Here is a 22831-nt window from a genome sequence, read left to right as displayed (position 1 = left end):
CTGCAAAACTCCGATGACATTTAGAAACTAAACACTGTGATGTCAAAAATAAACCAATTGAATTTTTTCAGCAATGCTTAGGGACATTAAATCATGGGAAAGATATAGTTTCACCAATGGGTTCGATTAATAGCAAGGCAGTGGAAGCATCCCATCCCTTAAATTTGCGCATAGCAAAAACAGGGAAACCTCATTCTATCGGGAAAAATTTACTACTTCCAGTTATAAAAGATGTGGTAAAAACTATGTTTGGCAACAAGTTACTAAAAGATGTTGATTTGATTCCTTTTTCAAATGAGGCTGTCGGTCGCAGAATTAATGATATGGCAGGTGACGGTAGAATCTCAGTTACTTGAAAGAGTTAAGAAGAGCCCTATTATGCGTTACAAATAGACGAGACTACTGATGTTACAAATGATGAGCAGTTAATATGCTACATAAGATAACAACATTGATGACAATATTCTGTTTTATAGAAGTTTGTCATCCCAAACTGAAGAAGAAATATTTCACACTCTCAATAATTACATAATACACAAAGTGGGGAAAATGCATGGACTTCTGTTCAGATGGAGCTCACGCTCTTACAGGCAGGCATAGTGGGGGTTGTTTCTAAAGTCAAGGACGTAGCTCCAGATATGAACTGGGTACATTGTTTCATACATAGGGAAGCATTAGTCTCCAAAGGAATGCCACCAGAATTTAAAACTGTGCTATATGACACTGTAAAGCTAGTTAATTTTATTAAGGCTCGAATGTTAAATAAGAGGTTATTTTCAGTACTCTGCGATGAAATGGGCAGTGAATATATACAACTTTTGCTTCATTCTGAAATTTGCTGGCTTTCCAGGGACAAAGTACTAACACAGTTATTCCAATTAAGGCACAAAGTTTAATTGTTTTAAATTAACATAATTCTGATTTTACATCACTCCTTGTTCTTTCAGCCATTTTTTTCAAAATTAAATGAACTAAACCTTTCCCTTCAGGGAAATTCTTTAACTATTCTTGATGCCTAAGACAAAATAAAGGCTTTGAGAAAAAAACTGGTGTTATGTAAAAGACAGACAATTTATACCTTTTCCAATATTGGAATCCATTTTTAATGGAAAATTATATTTTTGTTGATTCTAAGTTTCTGGAAAGGTTTTTGTGACCACCTCAAAACTCTGAGAATTTTGACACATATTTTCTGAATAACTTTTATAAGAAATTTCTGAGTTTGCGATCCATTTCAGGCTAACAGTCAGGAGAACAACCACTCATCATCAAAAAAAGAGCAGATAATTGAGCTTTCAAGTGACAGTGGACTTAAAATGCAATTCCGCGATCTTGGTTTGGCTCGATTCTGGATCTTGCCTTCAGTGAGCAGTGAATTTCCCGAATTATCTGAAGTAGTATTGAAAATCATCATGCAGTTTTTTTTTACAACCTATCTTTGTGAGAAAGGATTTTCATCACTCTTTCAAATAAAAACAAAATACAGAAATCATCTTAGTGTGTGTGTGTGTGTGTGTGCTGATCTTTGACTGAAGTTGACCATATTGAGCAAGATATCCAGCAACTCTGCAAGGGCTGAAAGCTCAACCATCTTATTAAACATAAGTAGTAACATAATTATATCATATTAATTATTTGTTTAATAAGAATTAAAGCTTTATTCAATGTTGTTACACTTTTAATCATTTACTTCCAATTTAATTATGTTTCCATATGTATTCAAAACATGCTTTTAGATTTATGTTATAAGTGGCACAGTTTTCCCCAAATATTGGTAATCCCCACATAGGTTTTTAAAAAAAATTACATAACTTAGTGGTCCATAGAATTGTTTTAGGCATTTTACTGGTTCTAGGGCTTAGAAAGGTTGAGAAACACTGATTTAGATGCTTAACAATACAGCAGCCACCTTCATATCAGTTTCACTTATAAAAATGAAACTGTAAACTCCCTCTCATAGAAAAACAAGTAATACCAACATGCTGCTTCACATCATCACCCTGCTCAAAAAACTAGGAATTTTCAAAACTTTCCCCCTATGACAGAACAAATTTCATTCACTGGACTATCATTGTAAGAGAAACAACAGGCTGTTTATATCATTCAAAAAAAAAAAAAAGGATACAAGAAAACCCTTAATAAATTCCTTAAAAAGAATAACAACAAAACTCCCACTTCCCCAAAGAAGATTATATGCACATGTTATTCCTACCTTAATCAGTGGCACAACCTTTTGAAAAAGCCATGGAATCTGAAGAATCTACAAACCACAGTTTTTACATTCCTAAGACAATGAGGTTCAATTCTTCTTCCCAGGTGTTTAGAGCATTCCTTCCCAATATGGTATGCAGTATTTTGAACAGATAAGACAGACTACCTTAAAAGAAAGGAACATAAAATATAGATATAGTTCAGGAAACCAATAAATGGATCAGCACAAAATGATTCGAAAAATATCACTTCATCATGTTGTGCTGATCCATTTATTGGGTTCTTGTACCACATCTATATTTTATGTTCCTTTCTTTTAAGGTAGTCTGTCTTATCTGTTCAAGATACTGCATACCATATTAGGAGAGAATGCTCTAAATGTCTGGGAAGAAAAATGAAACCTGATTGTCTTAGGAATGTAGAAACTGTGGTTCGCAGACTTTTCAGATTCTATGAAAAAGCCAAAATTACTACGCAATTCACATTTCCAATTTCAGATTGTTCTTAGAAACAGTTTTTTATAAAAATCTAATAACTGAAACGGAATGCTTAAGGGTCAAAGCTGTATAACTCAGAGGAAACCTCCACATAGCCTTTAAAGGAATGCAGAGAACTGACCAGGGCTTCTGACCTAATGTCCAATCCTCACCTTCTCGTGGTGCACCATCTTGGGTATCTACTGGATGCTGAATGCAAAAGGATGGGCTGGCAATTTGGGATTTAGTCGACCAAATTGTATTCTTATTGGTTAAACCAAAATAAAAAATCATGGTACAACATGACAAAATTTCATTCCGGCTGGGAGGTCACCCAGTTAAACAAGGCCCCCATTCGCCAGGGAAACAGGGCAAACAGCGAAAAGTCAGCTACTGGAACAAATCTGAAAACACACCCCAACTCGACATCACCAGAGTTAAAGATCGGTACTATCAACGTAAGAAGCCTGAATTGCAAAGAAATGGAGCTAGCTGAGGAATTAGATAAGTACCAGATCGCTATAATAGGGGTGAGTGAAACAAAAAAAAGACAAAAACTATCTTTTTGTCTTTTTGATCTTTCTGAGCAATAAATACAAAATGTTATAATCGGGAAATGACAATCAAGGAAAAGAAGGAGTAGCCATAGTATTCAACACGAAATACGAGGCTAATCATCTTGAATGGCAGTCAGTCTCAAGTAGAGTGATGTGGGCAAATATGAGAATGGAGAACTGGAGAATGAGATTTATTTGTGTCTGTGGTCCCACAGAAGGTTCTACTAAGGTAGAAGTGGAGGAATTTTTTGATGCTCTAGAAAAAGCAATTGACACAATGAAAAAGGAAAAGTTAGTCCTTGTTGGGAATCTGAACAGCAGAGTAGGAAATGATTGTCAGACATTCAAAAATATTTGGGAAAAATTTGGAGAAAAAAGAAAAGCTAATAATCATGGCAAATATCTGTTGGATTTCTGCTCAGGACATGGACTAGTAATTACTAACATGTTCCAACATAAAAATGTGCACAAATTCACATGGAGAGAAGAGGCTAGGAATAAGAAAAGTCTCATTGACTATGTTATTGTTGATAGTGATGTTTTCTCCCTGGTGCAGGCCACCAGAGAATACAGAGGATTTGAAATTGGAAGTGATCACTATTTAGTCTTGAGCAGGATAAAATTGGATTTCATATTGAAAAGAATGACATATAAGAAAGTTTTAAAGCGAATAAAAGCTGAGCAGTTCTCAGATGTGAACTGTAGACTAACATACACAAAGATTACTGAAGAAAAAATGAAAGAGTTTGAGAACAGGAACCAAACCTTGGAGAAATTAGTGGCAAACCTTGAAGAAAACCCTGACTGATTCAGCCAAAGAGGCATGTGGTGAAGTTCTCTGCAAGGATAGAAAAATTAGAACTCCATGTTAGACACAAGAAGTTAAAGAGGCAGTGAAGGAAAAGAAGAAAGCATATCAAAAGTTCCTGCCAAATAAGTCAGCTTGTGCTCTTAGAGAAGACAGAGGCAAATGCAAGAATGCTAAACACTGTGTAAAACTAGCTAAACAAAAGTCATGGTAGGACTTTGGCAAGAATATAGAAAATAAATATCAAGAAGATGGCAAAATATTCTGGAGGTTGTTGAAGAAGCTTAGGAATGGAGGAAAGAGTGCTGTAAAAGGAGTTAGAGATGATAAAGGTGACATGAAAATGGAAGAAAAAGATATCCTTGAAGTATGGAGTAATTACTTCGAGAAACTATTAATGAAACAAGCAGTGATAGTACAGTGTTAAAAAACACTCAACAGCCATACAGTCAGGAATACATATCCATAATTGAAGTAGAAAAAGCCATCAAAGGCTTGAAATGTGGAAAGGCAACAGGAGTAGATGATATTCGACCACAAATGCTGAAGAATGGTGGTATAAGAGTTTTACAGTGGCTGCACTGCATAATTCAGAAAGCCTGGACAGAGGAACGAATCCCTGATGATTGGAGTAGAGCTCTCATAGTACCCATATATATAAAAAGAGAAATAAAACTGAATGTGAGAATTACAGAGGTATTTCCCTACAGAGTGTTCCTGGCAAGATCTATGCAAGTATACTTGAGAAACAGTTGAGAAGAATTGTGGAAGGAAAGCTTGGTGAAGAACAAGCTGGATTCAGTCCAAATAGAGGGTGTCAGGAACAGATCTTCACTTTACGACAAATAGTCGAGAGAGCATGAGAATATAACAAAGATCTGTATTTAAGTTTTGTCGATTTGGAAAAAGCATATGAAAAGGTACCAAGAGAGAAGCCATTCAATACGCTACAGTTATATATTGTCAAAGGGGCATTATATCAAGCAATACTTTGTCTTTATTTGAGTTGTAAGTCAGTAGTTAGAATTGAATGAAGTACAGGAAGATGGTTTAATGTTAAATCTGGTGTGAGACAAGGATGTACATTATCCCCTCTGTTATTCATTATCTATATGGATCACATTATGAAGGAAAGTGGTAGTAAACATGATATCAAAATTGGAGATGTTAATGTCAGCTCTTTGCTTTATGCGGATGATGTTATACTTCTAAATAAATCCGCTACAAGTCTGCAAGATTCTCTGACTAAATTGAATAACAGTTGTAACAGTTATGGTATGAAGGTCAGCAATAAAAAGACAAAGACAATGAAAATAGGCAGAATCGTTGAAAATGTCAACTGCGTCGTGAACAGAGAACCTGTGGAACAAGTAAAACATTTCAGCTACTTAGGCACAATTTTTACTGAAGATGGTAAATTAAATATAGAAATAGATAACAGAATCAGCAAAGCTGGTATGGTGGGAAGTAAACTGAATAAATTCATATGGAATAAGACAGAAATTAGTCGGAACACTAAATTAGCTGTAAAAGACAGTGTTCAAACCAGTTTTAACTTATGGATCTGAGAGCTGGGTCAGAAGTAAAACACTTGACCAAAGACTAGAGACCGCAGATATGAGAGTCCTGAGAAAGATTAGAGGCGTGAACAGATGGCATCAATGGCAATATCATATTAAAAACGAGGATATTAGGAAAGAACTTGACATTGTCAGCATCCAGGAATGCGTCAGCATAGCTAATCTCAGGTGGTATGGTCACTTAAACAGAATGAGCAAAGAAAGATTAGCAAAACAAGTGTTCTCTGCCAGGTTGGCAGCAAAATGACCCAGAGAAAGACCAAGATATAGGTGGATTGATACGGTACAAAGTGCCTTATATGACAGAAATATAAGATCTGATAATGTTGGAGTCTTGACAAGTAACAGACTGATTTGGAGGAAAATTGTAGATAGCAAGTTAGTAATGATTTAAGTTTTTTCATGTAGTACTATCATATCCTGTACACCCCTTGAGAGTACATGGCAGGAATTTGATGATGATCATGAATAACTGAAACAGAATTGATGGCATTCTACACAAATTTTGAAGTACTGCCTTATTTTCCCATCAACAGTAATTACAGAAAATCGCAGTGAGGACACAACTCTTGCCTCTAGCTTCCTTGCACACATAACCATCCTTGGTCTGCAGGTCATTTTGTCTTTGGTGAAGGTGTATCATTTGAGTGTCTAAATGATGCTAACATCAGATGGGTAAAATACCAGCACAAACATATTGTCTAGTTAGCAAATCATTTATTTTAATTATATTTTATCCAAAAATTTTCAAATTAGTGAAGTTAACAGTTGAAAACTTCATCATCATCAAATTCCTGCCATGTACCCTCAAGGGGTGCACAGGATATGACAGTACTACATGAAAAAATTACATCATTACTAACTTCCTATCTATAACTTTCCTCCAAATCAGTCTGTTACTTGTCAAGACTCCAACATTATCAGATCTTATATTTCTATTGTCTAAGGCACTTTGTACCGTATCAATCCACCTATATCTTGGTCTTTCTCTGGGTCGTTTTCCTGCCAACCTGGCAGATAACACTTGTTTTGCTACTCTATCCTCTCTCATTCTATTTAAGTGACCATACCACGTGAGTTAGCTATGCTAATGCATTCCTGGATGCTGACAATGTCAAGTTCTTTCCTAATATCCTCATTTTTAATATGATATTGCCATTGATGCCATCTGTTCACGCCTCTAATCTTTCTCAGAACTCTCATATCTGCGGTCTCTAGTCTTTGGTCAAGTGTTTTACTTCTGACCCAGCTCTCAGATCCATAAGTTAAAACTGGTTTGAACACTGTCTTGTATACAGCTAATTTAGTGTTCCGACTAATTTCTCTCTCATTCCATATGAATTTATTCAACTGACTTCCCACCATACCAGCTTTGCTGATTCTGTTGTCTATTTCTATATTTAATTTACCATCTTCAGTAAAAATTGTGCCTAAGTAGCTGAAATGTTTTACTTGTTCCACAGGTTCTCCATTCACAACACATTGACATTTGCAATGATTCTGCCTATTTTCATTGTCTTTGTCTTTCTATTGCTGACCTTCATACCATATCTATTACAACAGCTATTCAATTTAGTCAGAGAATCTTGCAGACTTGTAGCGGATTTATTTATGCATAAAGCAAAGCGTTGACATTAACATCTCCAATTTTGATATCAGGTTTAATACCACTTTCCTTCATAATGTGATCCATATAGATAATGAATAACAGAGGGGATAGTGTACATCCTTGTCTGACACCAGATTTAACATTAAACCATCTTCCTGTACTTCCTTCAATTGTAACTGCTGACTTACAACTCAAATAAAGACTAAGTATTGCTTGATATAATGCCCCATTGACACCATATAACTGCAGCATATTGAATAGCTTCTCTCTTGGCACCTTGTCATATGCCTTTTCCAAATGGGCAAAACTTAAATACAGATCTTTGTAATATTCTCATGCTTTCTCGACTATTTGTCGTAAAGTGAAGATCTGATTCTGACAGCCTCTGTTTGGCCCGAATCCAGCTTCACTAGGCTTTTCTTCCACAATTCTTCTCAACCGTTTCTCAAGTATACTTGCATAGATCTTGCCAGGAACACTCAGTAGGGAAATACCTCTGTAATATTCACATTCAGTTTTATTTCCCTTTTTATATATGGGTACTATGAGAGCTCTACTTCAATTATCGGGAATTCGTCCCTCTGTCCAGGCTTTCTGAACCATGCAGTGCAGCCACTGTAAGACTTTCATACCACCATACCTCAGCATTTCTCGTCAAATATCATCTACTCCTGCTGCCTTTCCACATTTCAAGCCTTTGATGGCTTTTTCTACTTCAAGTATGGCTATGTATTCCTGACTGAATGCCGGGTCAGTGTTTTTTATCACTGTGCTATCATCACTGCTTGTTTCATTTAGCAGTTTTTCAAAGTAATTACTCCATACTTCAAGGATATCTTTTACTCCTGTTTTCATGTCACCTTTTTCATCTCTAACTCCTTTTACAGCACTCTTTCCTCCATTCCTAAGCTTCTTCAACAACCTCCAGAATATTTTGCCACCTTCTTGATATTTATTTTCTATATTCTTGCCAAAGTGCTCCCATGACTTTTGTTTAGCTAGTTTTACACACTGTTTAGCTTTCTTACATTTGTCTCTGTATTCTGTAAGAGTAAAAGCTGACTTATTTGGCAGGAACTTTTGATATGCTTTCTTCTTTTCCTTCACTGCCTCTTTAACTTCCTGTGTTCACCAGGGAGTTCTGATTTTTTTATCCTTGCACACAACCTCACCACATGCCTCTCTGGAAGAATCAATCAATGTTTTCTTCAGAGTTTGCTACTGAATCTCCATGGTTTGATTCCTGTTCTCAAACTCTTTCATTTTCTTTTCAATAATATTTCTGTATTTTAGTCTACAGTTCACATCTGAGAGCTGCTCAACTTTTATTCGCTTTAAAACTTTCTTACATGTTATTCTTTTCAATATGAAATTCAATTTTATCCTGCTCAAGACTAAATAGTGATCACTTCCAATTTCAAATCCTCTGTACACTCTGGTGTCCTGCACCAGGGAGAAAACATCAACAATAACATAGTCAATGAGACTTTTCTTATTCCTAGCCTCTTCTCTCCATGTGAATTTGTGCACATTTTTATGTTGGAACATGGTGTTAGTAATTACTAGTCCATGTCCTGAGCAGAAATCCAACAGATATTTGCCATTATTATTAGCTTGGCTCTTTTCTCCAAATTTTCCCAAAATATTTTTGTATGTCTCACAATCATTTCCTACTCTGCTATTTAGATCTCCAACAAGGACGAACTTTTCCCTTTTTATTGTGTCAGTTGCTTTTTCTAGAGCATCAAAAAATTCCTCCACTTCTACATTAGTAGAACCTTCTGTGGGACAATAGGCACAAATAAGTCTCATTGTCCAATTCCCCATTCTCATATTTGCCCACATTACTCTACTTGAGACTGACTGCCATTCAAGAAGATTAGCCTCGTATTTTGTATTGAATAGTATGGCTACTCCTTCTTTTCCTTAATTGTCATTGCCTGAATATGACATTTTGTATTTATTGCTCAGAAAGATCTCACCAGTTTTGATCTTTTTTTGTTTCAGTCACCCCTATTATGCTGATCTGGTACTTATCTAATTCCTCAGCTAGCTCCATTTCTTTGCCATCAAGGCTTCTTACGTTGATAGTACCGATCTTCAATTCTGGTGATATCGTGTTGGGGTTTGTTTTCAGATTTGTTCCAGTAGCTGACTTTTTGCTGTTCGCCCTGGTTCCCTGGCGAAAACAACGGGCGCCTTGTTTAACCGAGCGACGCCCCAGCCGGCATGAAATTTTGTCATGTTGTACCATCATTTTTTATTTTGGTTTAACCAATAAGAATACAATTTGGTCGGCTAAATCCCAAATTGCCAGCCCATCCTCGTTCGTTCAGTATCAAAGTAGATACCCAACAGGGTGCACCATGAGAAGGTGAGGATTGGACATTAGGTCAGAAGCCCTGGTCAGTTCTCCGCATTCCTTTAAAGGCTATGTGGAGGTCTCCTCTTACTTATACAGCTTTGACCCTTAAGCACCCCCAGTTGAAAACTTGAATATGGAAATTCAGATTTCTTATAAATACCTATACCTATTATGTGGTTATCTATTTCTTAGCTTATTACTCCCCCTCACAATAATATTCTTCCCCTTGATCTTGTCTGATGATTCAGTTTTTATCTCCAAGTTAAATCCATAATTTACATATTTTCCTCTAAATTAAATATGTGTATGTTCTAACAATAATCTATTTTAAGAAATGAGCAATTCTAGTTTTATGACATTCATCTAGTCCATATAAATTTAATAACCAATAATACAAAGATCACATTAAATGGTTTTTTTCTTAAAATTAAGTAACTCTTTACCTTTCCTATTCTTCTGCCTTGCACAGTTTCGGCTTTTAACTTGGAAAAGTAGTGGTAATATGTAACAACATAAGTAATGATTGATTTTTCATCAGGTGATTCAACATAAACATCTGTAAATATTCACAACTGTTACTTACAAAATAAGTATAATAATATTATATATCTAATACTAAAAAAATCATTTACCTAACGTAAATGCCATTCACTTTGACCATTTTAATTTTAATTTGTTATTTTACTTAATTCAAAATGGATTCAATTTCGCCAGTCACAAAACATAGTTTCGCATTCAGTTGATTTATTCTGAAATATGCTGAATTTTGAACTGAATACAAACTACACTACCACACTGACCATTTAACTCTGATTAGGCTATAGCAGAAGGAGGTGGGGAATGGGGGTGGGGATTTAACTAGACACAGATTGGAAGGAGAAATTAAGACAGGAAGGAAATGGAATTTATTCACTTTCTAAGAAATAATTACTTGAAACAGAATGTGATGGTGAGGACTTTGGGTTTGAGAGCATTGGATCTGGTCACAGGATGGGAAGATCAGTCTATAATCAATGTGGCCACACTGTCTATAATTGTGGGGAAGGGATCATGTGGTCTTGACTTGGGAAGTTGCAAAACATATGGAAATTTCAGTTAAGAGTAGGGTATACTGTGGAACTATAGGGCAAGCAATCATGACAAGCTCTGAAGGCAGCTTGAAGCAGTGTCATGGCATAATCTTCAAGAGAAAGGTAATAAGTAAGCTTACAGTACAAGGCTCAGGCAAATAAGATAACTACACCATGATAAGGAAGGTAAAATCAGATTCTGAGAAAAAAAATTACTAAGCAGGACAAAGGAAATTCCAAAGGGTTCTTTCACTATATGGAAATTAAAAGAAATAATGACTATGAAAAAAAAATTTAATGAGTACTGATGGTAGCAAGCTGACAGAAGTAGACAAAATAGTTGAGTTACAAAATAGTGAACAGAGATATAATAGGAACTGATGCGAGAATAGAAGTTGGTGAATCTTAAGCACTAAAGATATTGCAGAATATCAATGCAAACAAGGCAATGGATTAGATGGAATATTAGCTTGCATATGAGAATGCACAAAGAAATTGGTATTGCCTGTGACTAGTGAACAAAGAATCAATGGCGGTTCTTCCTATTGACTAAGACAAACCTTTTGATAATTTCAGGACCTATTTTCCCACATCTTAAAGCAAACAGGGATGAGAAAACTACTCCCAATAATCAGAAATTCATATAGCAACATATCCACATCATTTAATAAATGGGTTTGTCAGAAAATGGGATCAAATTTACCCTACATCCTCAGAGTCAAGATTTTTCCCTAAGACCCTGCTGCTTGCATTGATCTTAGAGCAGTTTCTACAAAAAGTGGATAATCCCTATACAATGTGAGGAATACTATCCTGTAAACCTTACAAGAGATCAAAACACTAGCTTATGCAGATGATGCCATGGGCACACCTTAAAAGAGACAATACCATATATTTTTTGGCATCTCAGAACAGTTCACCCAAATCAATGGACTAGCCATCAATGCAAAGCCAAACTGAAAATGCATGGAAATTGGACCTACAGAGAAATTCGTCACCATTTTAGAAATGTCACTCTCATCCTCACCATATTAGAAACGTCATTCTCTAGGTCAGTATTTTCCAAACTTTTTTGACCATGTCCCACAATAAGAAATACATTTTTGTATTACGATCCAGTACACACACACACTAAACTAAAACACAAGTTACAAAACGATATGTGCCCTTTTACATAATGAAATAAAAACAAAATGTAACAAAATTAATATCAAATAAAATTTTAACATTTAAATACAAAATAGAAAACTCAAACAAGACAAAAACAGAAAGGGCAATGAAGTTGAAAAACGTCGCACTCAATAATGTGCTGTTTTAAGGATACTTGGGACATAAGATTGAATGATATATTCACGTAAACACAAGAAAGATATTTATTTAACCAAATATTTCAGTCTGGAAATAGCAGACCATCTTCAGTGGTATTACAAGAACAGTTTAAAAAAATACAAGCTAGAATACTAACAATAGATCGTTAAAAATAGAACCCACCGCGTGATGTTATATAGCTAAGTATGAAACAGAATATTTTGAAGTAGAAACAAGATTGGTAAAAAAAAATCATAAAAAAAACAAAATAATAATGAGTAATCTTGATTAGACTTTCCCAGATTTTTGATATAGATATACAGTCATTACGATTCAGGTTGGGACGATGGAGCAAGGCCTCCACACTTTCCTTGAACAAACATTCGAACCTATAACGGGATCTATGTAAGAGGCGAGTCCGGGACCAAAAGATGCTGTGGTCAGTTTCAATCCCGTGTTGAGCCAATCCAGGCTTTTCAAGTTTGTTGTGAAGAATGGAGGATTGATGTTCTTGGATTCTTTTTTCAAGAGAACGTCCAGTCTGTCCAAAATAGGAGAGATCACAGTTGCAAGGAATTTGATAAACTCCAGGAAGAGATAAAGTTGAGCATTTGTCTTGAGGAGAAGGAAAATGAGAAGACAATTTGTTAATAGGTGAATATGTAGTTGTTAAATCATATTTCTTTAAAATTCTTGCGATAGGTTCTGAAATACCGGAGATATAAGGAATAGGTACTCAACGTATTGAAACTTTGTTGTTTTGTGGAGGATTATAAGAATTGAGAAGATGTTGAGTACTTTTTTCAGAAAAGCCACTGAGTTTCATGTGTTGTTGGATAGTAGAAAGTTCTTTCTGTAGATAATCAAAAGTAGAACAATTAGCTTTGGCTCTTCTAATGAGGCATTTTATAATTCCTGTTTTTTGACATGGATGATGGGCTGATTCTTTAAGAATATAACGACCTGTGAACATTGGTTTCCTGTATACTGTAGTTGTAAGAATATTTGAAGGTGACCGGATGAAGAGAATGCCTAAAAAAAAAAAAAAAGATAACTGGCTGTTTTCTTCTATTTCCATAGTATATTTTATACGATGATGCAAGGAATTAATACTGCTTAAAAAAGAAGGTAAAGAGTTTTTGCTGTGAGGCCAAATGTTAAAGATGTCATCTATATATCTTACCCAAAAAGATGGTTGAGGGGAAAATAGATGAGAAGAGGACTTTTTCTAAATGGTCGAAATAAAAGTCGGCTAAAGCTGGAGAAAGAGGACTTCCCATGGCCGTTCCTTCTACTTGGCTGTAAAATTTGTTTTGACATACAAAATATCCAGAATGTATTACAAAATCGAATAGTTTTATAATGTCTTGAGGAAAGATGTCAGCAAGTAATTTTAAAGTTTTCTTATATAGAACGATATAGAATCTTTATATACCAATGTACCTCTCAAGGCGTGGAGGCCTTGCTCCATCGTCCCAACCTGAATCGTAATGACTGTATATCTATATCAAAAATCTGGGAAAGTCTAATCAAGATTACTCATTAATTTTTTTTTTTTCAATCATGTTTCCACTTCAAAATATTCCGTTTCATACTTGATGATATAACATCAGGCGCCGTGTTCTATTTTTAACGATCTATTGTTAGTATTCTAGCTTGTATTTTTTTTAAACTGTTCTTGTAATACCACTGAAGATGGTCTGCTATTTCCAGACCGAAATATTTGGTTAAATAAATATCTTTCTTGTGTTTACGTGAATATATCACCCAATAATGTGCTTTTCGAAAATGTACTAATAATTCTTAACAGACAATGTTTTCAGTCTAATGGAAATTTTTAAAATACTTATGAACATTTCTGTAAGCATGGTGTCCATTTGTGTTTTACAGTAAGATTTGGAAACTTGTATAAAATCAAATCAAATCAAATTGTTTTAGAGCTATAAAATCTGTGAGATCCAGTCTGATATTTTCTATTCTATTTCATTAAGGAAAAAAAATGCTGGTTAAGAACCACTGGACTGATTTCACGTCCCACTAATGGGTCGGTACCCACATTTTGAAAAACAATGCTATAATTATCCTTTCTGCCAATGCTGGGATTAGTGGAGGATCACTGGCATGCCAGTGGAATGGAAAACAGCACTATTTTCCTTCATAACCAAAACAATAATAGTAAAAACTAATTTTTCCCACCCTACTGTATGAGGGTGGTCTGAAAAGTGTTCGGCCTCGACCATAGTTTGCCCTTTCTTTTCTGTATAAATTTCTCTGTAGCAAGCAGTCACAGCTTGCATCATTCTGACTACTTTGCTAAATCTCTCCATGTTGGATTCATTTCCTCAAACAAGCAAACTGCCTTATTAACAGAGGAGCATCTACCAGTTTGTTTACTGTAAACTTTTTCGTGGGGTTGGCTTCTTGTTCTCCTCTATCTCTTCATCTTCTGCAACTTTCTGTGCATCTAGCTCTGTGAGGTCTTCATATCTGAGAGCTCTTCTTCCACGAACTGCTCCACATCTTCATCGTTAATCTCTTTAACTGGCAGCATTATCTTTTCACCAACACAAATTCACAATCTGTGAATGTATGTTCATACATTCACAGATTGTGACAATCTGTGAATGTATGAACATATTTTCAGCAGCTTCTTCCAAACATTGTTCATACAATTTGCTGCCACTTCACTCTATGCCGAACATAGATTCTTTGTATGATGCAAGATATTATGTTCCTACCAGAAGTGTGTGAAGGGTTTCTCACCTCCTTAGTAGTAGCGATAACCCAAGAAAAATTTTCTTAATTAAATGCCTGAAAGGCAGCAACAACGCTCTGGTCCATAGCTTGCAGGAGTAAAAGGGTATACAGTGAATATGTTAATGGTAGATGGCATCATCAACATGAGTAATTATGAGGGTGGTCTGAAAAGTTCTAGGTCCCGACCATAGATGGCAACACTATCAGCAAGAATTTTTTTTTTTTTTTTCTAAGTTGGTACGTCTGTTATAAACATCCATGAGAAATTGCAAGTCATTCTATCAAGTAGTTTGTTTTATACAACTGTCTGAAGCAAAAGTGTTGTCAGTATCTCTTTAAATGGATAAATTTGAATATCGTGCGTTATAAAATTCTTTGTAAAAGAAGGTTTAACGCCAAAGGAAATTCATTCAGAGTTCATAAAAGTTTATGGGCACTCTTCTCCTTTGTTTTTGACAATTAAGAAATGGGATGAAGTTAAAACGTGGCCATACCAGCCTTGAAGATGATCCACGTGAAGAATGTCCAAAAAGTGTAATAACAACACCAGAAATCATTGATCAAGTGCACAACATGGCATTGGATGACCGGCGAGTCAAAGTGAGTGAAACTGCTGAGACTACAGGCATTTCAAAAGAACGTGTAGGATATTATTTTGCACGAAGAATTGCAAATGAAAAAACTATGTGCAAGATGGGTGCCACGCCAGATCAAAAATGCACTTGCATGAAAAATCTCTGAACAGTGCTTGGAGTGTTTTAACAAGAATAAAACCGATTTTGTGCATCGATTTATTACTGTGGATGAGACTTGGATTCACCATTACACACACACCAGAATCCAAACAGCAGTCAAAACAATGGACAGAAGCCAGCTGTTCAATGCCAAAGAAGATAAAGTCTGTTCCATCAGAAGGAAAGGTCATGGCATCGGTGTTTTGGGATGCTAAAGGCATTTTGTTTATTAATTATTTTGAAAAGGGTAAAACAATAACCAGGGAATATTATTCCGATCTTTTAACCAGACTAGATGAAAAAATTCATGAGAAAAGACCCAGTTTGCAGAAGGAAAAAAATCATCTTCCATCAGGATAATGCACCTGCCCACAAAGGTGTTTTGGCAATGGGAAAATTAAGAGATCTGCACTATGAATTGTTGAAACATCCACTGTATTTCCCCAGATTTGGCTCCCTCTGACTTCTATCTCTTCCCAAAACTAAAACTCTTTCTCGCTGGTCAGCATTTTTCTTCGAATCAAGAGGTGATTGCAGCTGTAGAAGGGTATTTTGCAGATCTTACTGAGAACCACTACAGGGACAGGATAATATCGCTGGAATAAATTATGGAGATTATGTTGAAAAATAAAAATAATTTTGAAATTATAAATCCGTTTTTTCATTGTTAGACCGAGAACTCTTCAGGCCAGCTTTGTACTTTAACATTTCTGATATAACAAAAGCAGAAGAGCAACAATTATAGAAATTCTTTTAGAGTGAGCAATACAAAGGTCAAAAAAATTTCCAGAATCAGCTGAAACAAGAGGATTTTGGCTACCATTTCTCAAATTCCAATATGTAAGTAACACAACCTGCAGAAACCATCTGTGTTACTTTTTTAAAATCCAAGTATTTGAAACATCAAGGATTAGCAATGGGCAGCCCCCTCTCTCCAATACTAGCCAACATCTTTTTCGAGGACTTCAAACAAAAAGCAATCGCCTCTTCTACATTTAAGACAAAAAAATTTGGCTTAGATATGTTGAAGACATATTCCTTATCTGGAAACATGGTATTGACAATCTTCACACTTTTTTAAATCACTTAAACGACTTCCACCAAGACATCAAATTAACTACGGAGATTGAAGAAAATGGATCTCTACCTTTTCTGGACGTAAAACTTACTAAGACATCTGACTCCATAAAAATCTCAATCTTTAGAAAACCTATACACACAGACAGATACCTGCATGCATCCTCACATCACTATCCGGCACAGAAGATGAGTATCATCTCAACTCGACCATATCGTGCCAGATCTGTACTGTCGGATGAAGAACTAAAAAAATGCTAAAACATCTTAAAAGGACCTTCAAAAACAATGACTACTATTCAAAAACTATCAATAAACACTATGCCACCGTCAACGAAACAACACAGAAACACAGGACGACCCTCAAAGGTTATATCTCCTTGCCATACATCAGCAAGCTCTCCAAGAAACTAAGAAGAATTATGGGAAAGTTTAACATAAAAATGTGCTTCTCTACTCTTCCCAAACGAAGATCAAGTTTAAGCAAATACAAACAAGCTCACAACCATCTACAATTCCCAATTATGTACAAAATCACATGCGACTGCGGAAAACCATACTATGGCCAACGGAAAAATCCATCCTCCTACGTCTCGAAGAACACTGAAGAGACATTGCTTACAAAAGAACCAGAACTAGTGCCCTCTCAAGACATGTCCTGTTTTCAGTAAACACAAATAATGAAGGCCGCATACATGAGATAAACTGGACAACAACTTCAAACCTTCACATATGCCAGAATGAGGTAGAACGCCACATAGTCGAGTCTAAAGAAATTGTCATGGACCCTCTCCACATAAACAGTAACCTCAGCTACAATTTGCCAGACTCATTCAGCTCTTCTGTCAGATATTGGTGCACTCTTGAAGCCACAGGTGCAAAGGTGTCTAACAACAGAACTTTAACTCGGACCGTAGCTCCAGTTTCAAAGTTATAGTCGAATAACTGTGGTTTATAGTCGAATTTATAGTATTATAGTGACTCAATGTTTCTTTATAGTGTTTTTTATTGGCTTTCTATGTTCTCTCAAGCCTGAAGAAGTCGGCCACTCCAATGTTGCATAATTAAATTAAAAACATGTTGCATAATTAATAAATTTAATTGTTTGTTCTAATTCTCAGATCTCAGTCAGTACAAAAAACTATTTTCATATATATACACACTAAATTTCTGCTTATACAAATATCAGCAGCAACAAAGTTAGAATCTTCTGTTAGAAATAGTCACATCTAACTGCCAACAATGATTTTCTATTTGAAAAATCTTAAAATTCCACAGGTACCCCACAGTTCTCCTAGTTGGAGAACAGAATATGGAAAACTTTACTATTTAGTGCTGTTTACACATAGAAAACAGCATTAAATTACAGATCCAGTGTGCAATATTTGTTATAAAGTGACACACTCTAGAACAAACAGTTTTCAGCTATCCTCTCTGAGAAAATTTGGATAAGATTATGTAACATTCAACAAACACCTAATATTACTACAGTAAGTAGAGTCAATAAATCATGATATGTATATAGTCAATGAAATGAAGTATCACATTTGGAAAGTCAGGAAAAGATATCCTACTAACAACCAAAATCTCGACATAATAATGTATTGACATAGCCTAAGAAAATTCTTTTGTTCAGTATGCAGATTTACTTAAAGTGAAAAATAGTAAGAGACATCAAATTCCAGCAGAAGTGGTGCACCCTATCCTATGCACAATCAGACAGGGGGAAATCAAATTGTCATCTTCCATTTTGAAAATTCATTTTTCTGTCTACCAAGGTTGTCTAATCAAAGTGATGAACAGACAACAAACCCAGGCAGAAAATGACTAAATCAAGGCAAGTCAGTCTAGAAAAGACCAGTCACCTGGGTGCAAGCTATCCCCATGTTTCCAAGTCTTTTTTCTAGGAGTAAAGCAAGAAAATCTAAGGAAAGAGAAAGTGAAAATAGTTTCTGATTATAAGATCAATAAAAGGTGCTGAGGCATCATTCATTCTCTCCTATTATCACTATATTGCTAGTTTCATACTGCTGGACTCTCTCTTGCCTGCCTCTATTTAAATTCCTTCATGCATATGATGAATGAGTGAATGAGTTCAAAGAGAAGTGTGCATTATGTGAATAATGGTTAGAGTTAAATGTAAGAATAATGGAACTCTCCAGGGCACTTCTATAGTCTTTCAGCTCCATGTTAATGTCTATAATAATTAAAATAATTTAAATAGAAATCGTTATTATATTCCGATGATGTCACATTTTCATCATTAAATAAAAAAACCAGTCTTGGCAACCAGTATTTCACCTGAAGTCAGCTTGTTCTATACAGGTTTTCCTTGCATTTTTTTTTTAACCAACCTATTCTCTAAACCATTCATGAAACATAACTAGAGAAATTGCTTGATAATCTAGTTTTATTACCCCCCCCCCTTTTTGTTATAAATTTTATAACTTCAGTCATCTGAGCTTTGAAACTACTTTGAAACTACTATATTATCATATTTCAAGTCTAATAGCAGAAATCTACTTTAGTTGTGTTTCTTGCATTTAAATTTTGGGCTTTGTTTCCCGCCCACCTTAAGTATTGATATATTTCTGAATATGGATTTTTTCTACTACTTTTCTATTATTTATTACTTTGTTACTCCAGACATCCAAAATTTCATGAATATCATGTTCTTCCTATTGTAGTACTGTTGTATTCAATTTTAAGCAGTCTTAGCAAATACGAAAATATTTCTCCTTTCATGATGCTATTCTGTATTCCTTCTAAAATCCTCCATTAGTTTTAATATAGAAAAGGATCTTGAATTGCATAATAAATACAAATAAACACAAAGTTAAAAAAAAAAAAAGAGGAATTAATAATGTACTACATTAATTACTTAGAATCTAGAATCCTTGTGTGAGTGTTGATTAAACTTTGGAATGGGAATTAAGACTAAGGGGAGAAGTGTAATTTCAAGAAAGCTAACTTGGCGCATGTAATATGAGAGTTTAAAAGTCGTAACTGCGATATATTATTTAATGGAAATGACATGAAAAATACTCTGCATAAGTCTAAATTTATTCCAAGAAGTAAAATGCATAATAAATCTTGAGCTAACTGACTAAATAAATCAAAATTCAGAAAGATATATATATATATAAAACATAGGGAAAGTATACAGATATGATAAATTACTTACTATGCATGATAGAGATAATGAATTGAGGTTAAAGAAATATAAAGCAAAATCTGAATTGCAACTAGCCAAAAATGCTATAAAAATTTGAGTTACAAATCAAAAGCCAAACTAAAAGCAAGCTAAAAATATGCAAAAAAAAGGAATATAAGAAAGCATTGCCAACACCTCAAGAACAATTCTGACTGTTTCGGCTATGGTTTTCAGAAAAAAATAAAAATAAGTATTTTGCAAGTGAATATGTGAAGAGTCAGTGGAAAAAACAGTCAGGCAAGGTTTACCAACATGACATATACAGAAGGAGAAAATTGTTGCTATCTTAAATGATTTGACAATTGATAAGTTCAGAAGTAGGAGGAATATATCTGCTTTGGTGGCAAGCAAATATTATAGTAATATTAATCATTTTTATCATATTTTATGAACAGCTAAGACTGGAATTAGTTCAGACTAGAAATATGTAAATCATCCAATTCATAATTAGCAAGCCTGGTTAGCCAAGTGGTTAGCATATCCGCTCTCCAGCCAAAAGGCCGTGGGTTCGAATTGTACTGTGGGCATGGATGTTTGTGATTGTCTGTGGAAATGCTAGTGGTTGTGGTGATGGGCAATAGATGGCGTTGGTGTAATTGCAGTTCGCTGTAGTTGGTGGATTGAGTGGAAGATGGAGAGGTAGAGTAGGTGCCCTCCCTCGATGAGTCTTTGGACTCCCTGGAGGTGTCATGTAATAATAATAATGGAGGTTCACTGCATGAAGAATCACAGATTAGTTAGTCTTATGTGTCAGACAGGATAATTAAAAAAAACTAATTAGGAATTGTATCCCAAATGCCCTCAACAGGGATAACTTGCTGAGTAGGGGAAGATTGATTATAACAAACTAGATTTTTTATGAAGATATGAAGAAAAAGAACAAACATAAGCTGTAAAATGATTTCCTCTGGATTTCCGCAAAAACTCCTGATAGTATTCCACATGATACGTAATTAAAATATACCATATATTTAAAGATTATAGTTAGAAAACTAGTTAAAGATTATACGTTGGAAAATTGGTTACAAATTAGAGACAAGTAGTAGTGTTTGTGAGTATTCCAAGGAGAGAGAAGCTTAATGTTCAAAAGCAGTTAGAAGCAAGGTATTCCAGTTTATTTCATTTTAGATTAAAGGCCCTTGTTTAAAAGAGTCATCTCTTACTATAGCAAACTAACAGGGACCATAAGAATACTTTGTTATAGTGAAAAGTTTGCTAAAATGAATTTTTTAGCATAGCATTGTACCTGAATAGCTTTGGTCAAGACTTCTCAGCAGTTTTTTATAGTGACTGAGCATGTTAGCAGTACTAGCTATAGTGAGTGTCAAATGTATTCAATAAATAATTTAGGCACAAATATTTAGAGTAAAATTTCCTTCTTTGCTAATGTGTATCTGACAACTGTTCAGATAACTTCAAATTCTTTATGGGATGACCTTAAAAGACAGGAAGAGTGGACAGGGAAGCGATGTTTAAAATTCACTGTGAATAAATTCATGTACTATTGTTTGGAATGTGTGTTTTGTATTTCACAAATTTGTTCACATGCAACTGATAATGGGAATAAAATTATCAAAACACAAAATCATTTAAGGTCACATGCAATTTTTTTCCCAACATTACTATGCTCTGCAATGCTGAGTAACCACAGGTGAACATGAAAGGCACCCAGCTGATAAACAGCGCTCCAAGGAGGAATACCACATGCACACACACCACAGTATATCCTACCCACATGTGATACTCTACAGGTTCATAAAACACTCTTCTCCTGAGCGCATGTATTGATTAGAACAAGGACTAAAGAAATATTTATTAAGAATTTAAGGTGTTTAAAACTATGGTAAAATTTTTATTGGGTTTGTTATTATTACTTTAATTTATTTTAGTGCATAGTATTACTTATGAGACTGTACAGGTTTTAAGTGTTCTGCCTGCAACTCTATTTTCCCCATAAGCTCTGATATTTTTATTGCATAAAATTCTAACATTACTTTAACACAGGCATTAGAGTAATGAACAAAGAGATTTGATTAATTGATCTGATGGTGAATTCAACCAGTAGGTCTTAGAAGACTATCATTTTAATTAAAAGATTTGCTTGCAAGAGAAAGAAAGTTTTGAAGCTGTTAAACAAGTTTCTGGTCAGGCTGATATTGGACTGCACATTTTAAATAGCAGCAAGAGAATTTTAGATATTCAGAAAATATTCTCTAACATTGTGGGATTATATAGCAACAGTTGGTTATTTGTCAACTTGAATTTGTGTAACAGAAGACAAAAAGGAGATTTAATTGCAGATAGCACTGTATCCATTGGGCTTTAGTCAGGACTTTTTGGTAGTTTGTTATAGATATAGTGTGTTATGTGTTTACTATAGTAAGAGATCTAACTAATAAGTACAGGACATAAAACAGAGCAGGAATTCATTACACTTTGCTGAACAGGTTCTTCTAACAGTATAAAAGATAACAAAGAGTAAACAAATATACAAAGTTAATTTTTTGAATGGTAGACCTGAAACACACACACACACTCTATGTGTGTGTGTGTGTGTGAGAGAGAGAGAGAGAGAGAGTATTCAGCAAGTTTATTGAAGCAGTAAATTTATATCACTTTAAGAAAGAATTAGAAAGTGGTTATGGCTTGGCTAAAGTTAATTAAAAATTCATGATATGTGATTAAGAGAACCTTCTATAGCTCAGTCAGTTTCAGCAATGTCCTTTAGTAAGAAAGGCCTGGGTTTGAATCCCATCTAGGATACAAAGAACCTATGTAAGGGCTTTTCAACTGAAGTGGGAAAACGTTTTTTTCCCAACCAAACCTCAGGTTTTTTTTCATTCTGCAAAAGAGGCAAGTGGCTAGAAGAACACATAGAACTGACAATCATAATGCACTATGCAGATGGGATTAACCACCCATCAGAGTGGTTTCAAAGAAGCCAAGTTACTTGGCCATGACATGCCAACAAGATTAGCATGCAAAGGATGGGATATATTATTATGATTAATTTAGCATGCTTCAACATATGTGTATGTTGAAACATGTAGAAATATATATGAAAG

The 22831-nt window shown here is 35.0% G+C and overlaps 1 protein-coding gene across 4 annotated transcripts in view; it reads right to left on the bottom strand.

Moving 5' to 3' along the window:
• Window positions 1-22831, bottom strand: part of LOC150097387 (spectrin beta chain-like) — a 795721-nt gene that overhangs the window by 594537 nt on the left and 178353 nt on the right. For all 4 annotated transcript variants that reach the window (XM_090407783.1, XM_090407784.1, XM_090407785.1 and 1 more), the window contains exon 7: window positions 10050-10162. In XM_090407783.1, coding sequence (XP_090263909.1) covers window positions 10050-10162 — 113 coding nt within the window. The remainder of the gene's footprint in view (window positions 1-10049; window positions 10163-22831) is intronic.

This window comes from Typopeltis vanoorti, chromosome 17 (assembly GCF_054136105.1).
Source record: "Typopeltis vanoorti isolate ZY-2024b chromosome 17, IOZ_Tvanoo_1.0, whole genome shotgun sequence".
Lineage (NCBI taxonomy): Eukaryota > Metazoa > Arthropoda > Arachnida > Uropygi > Thelyphonidae > Typopeltis > Typopeltis vanoorti.
This window is presented reverse-complemented; position numbering and strand designations above follow the sequence as displayed.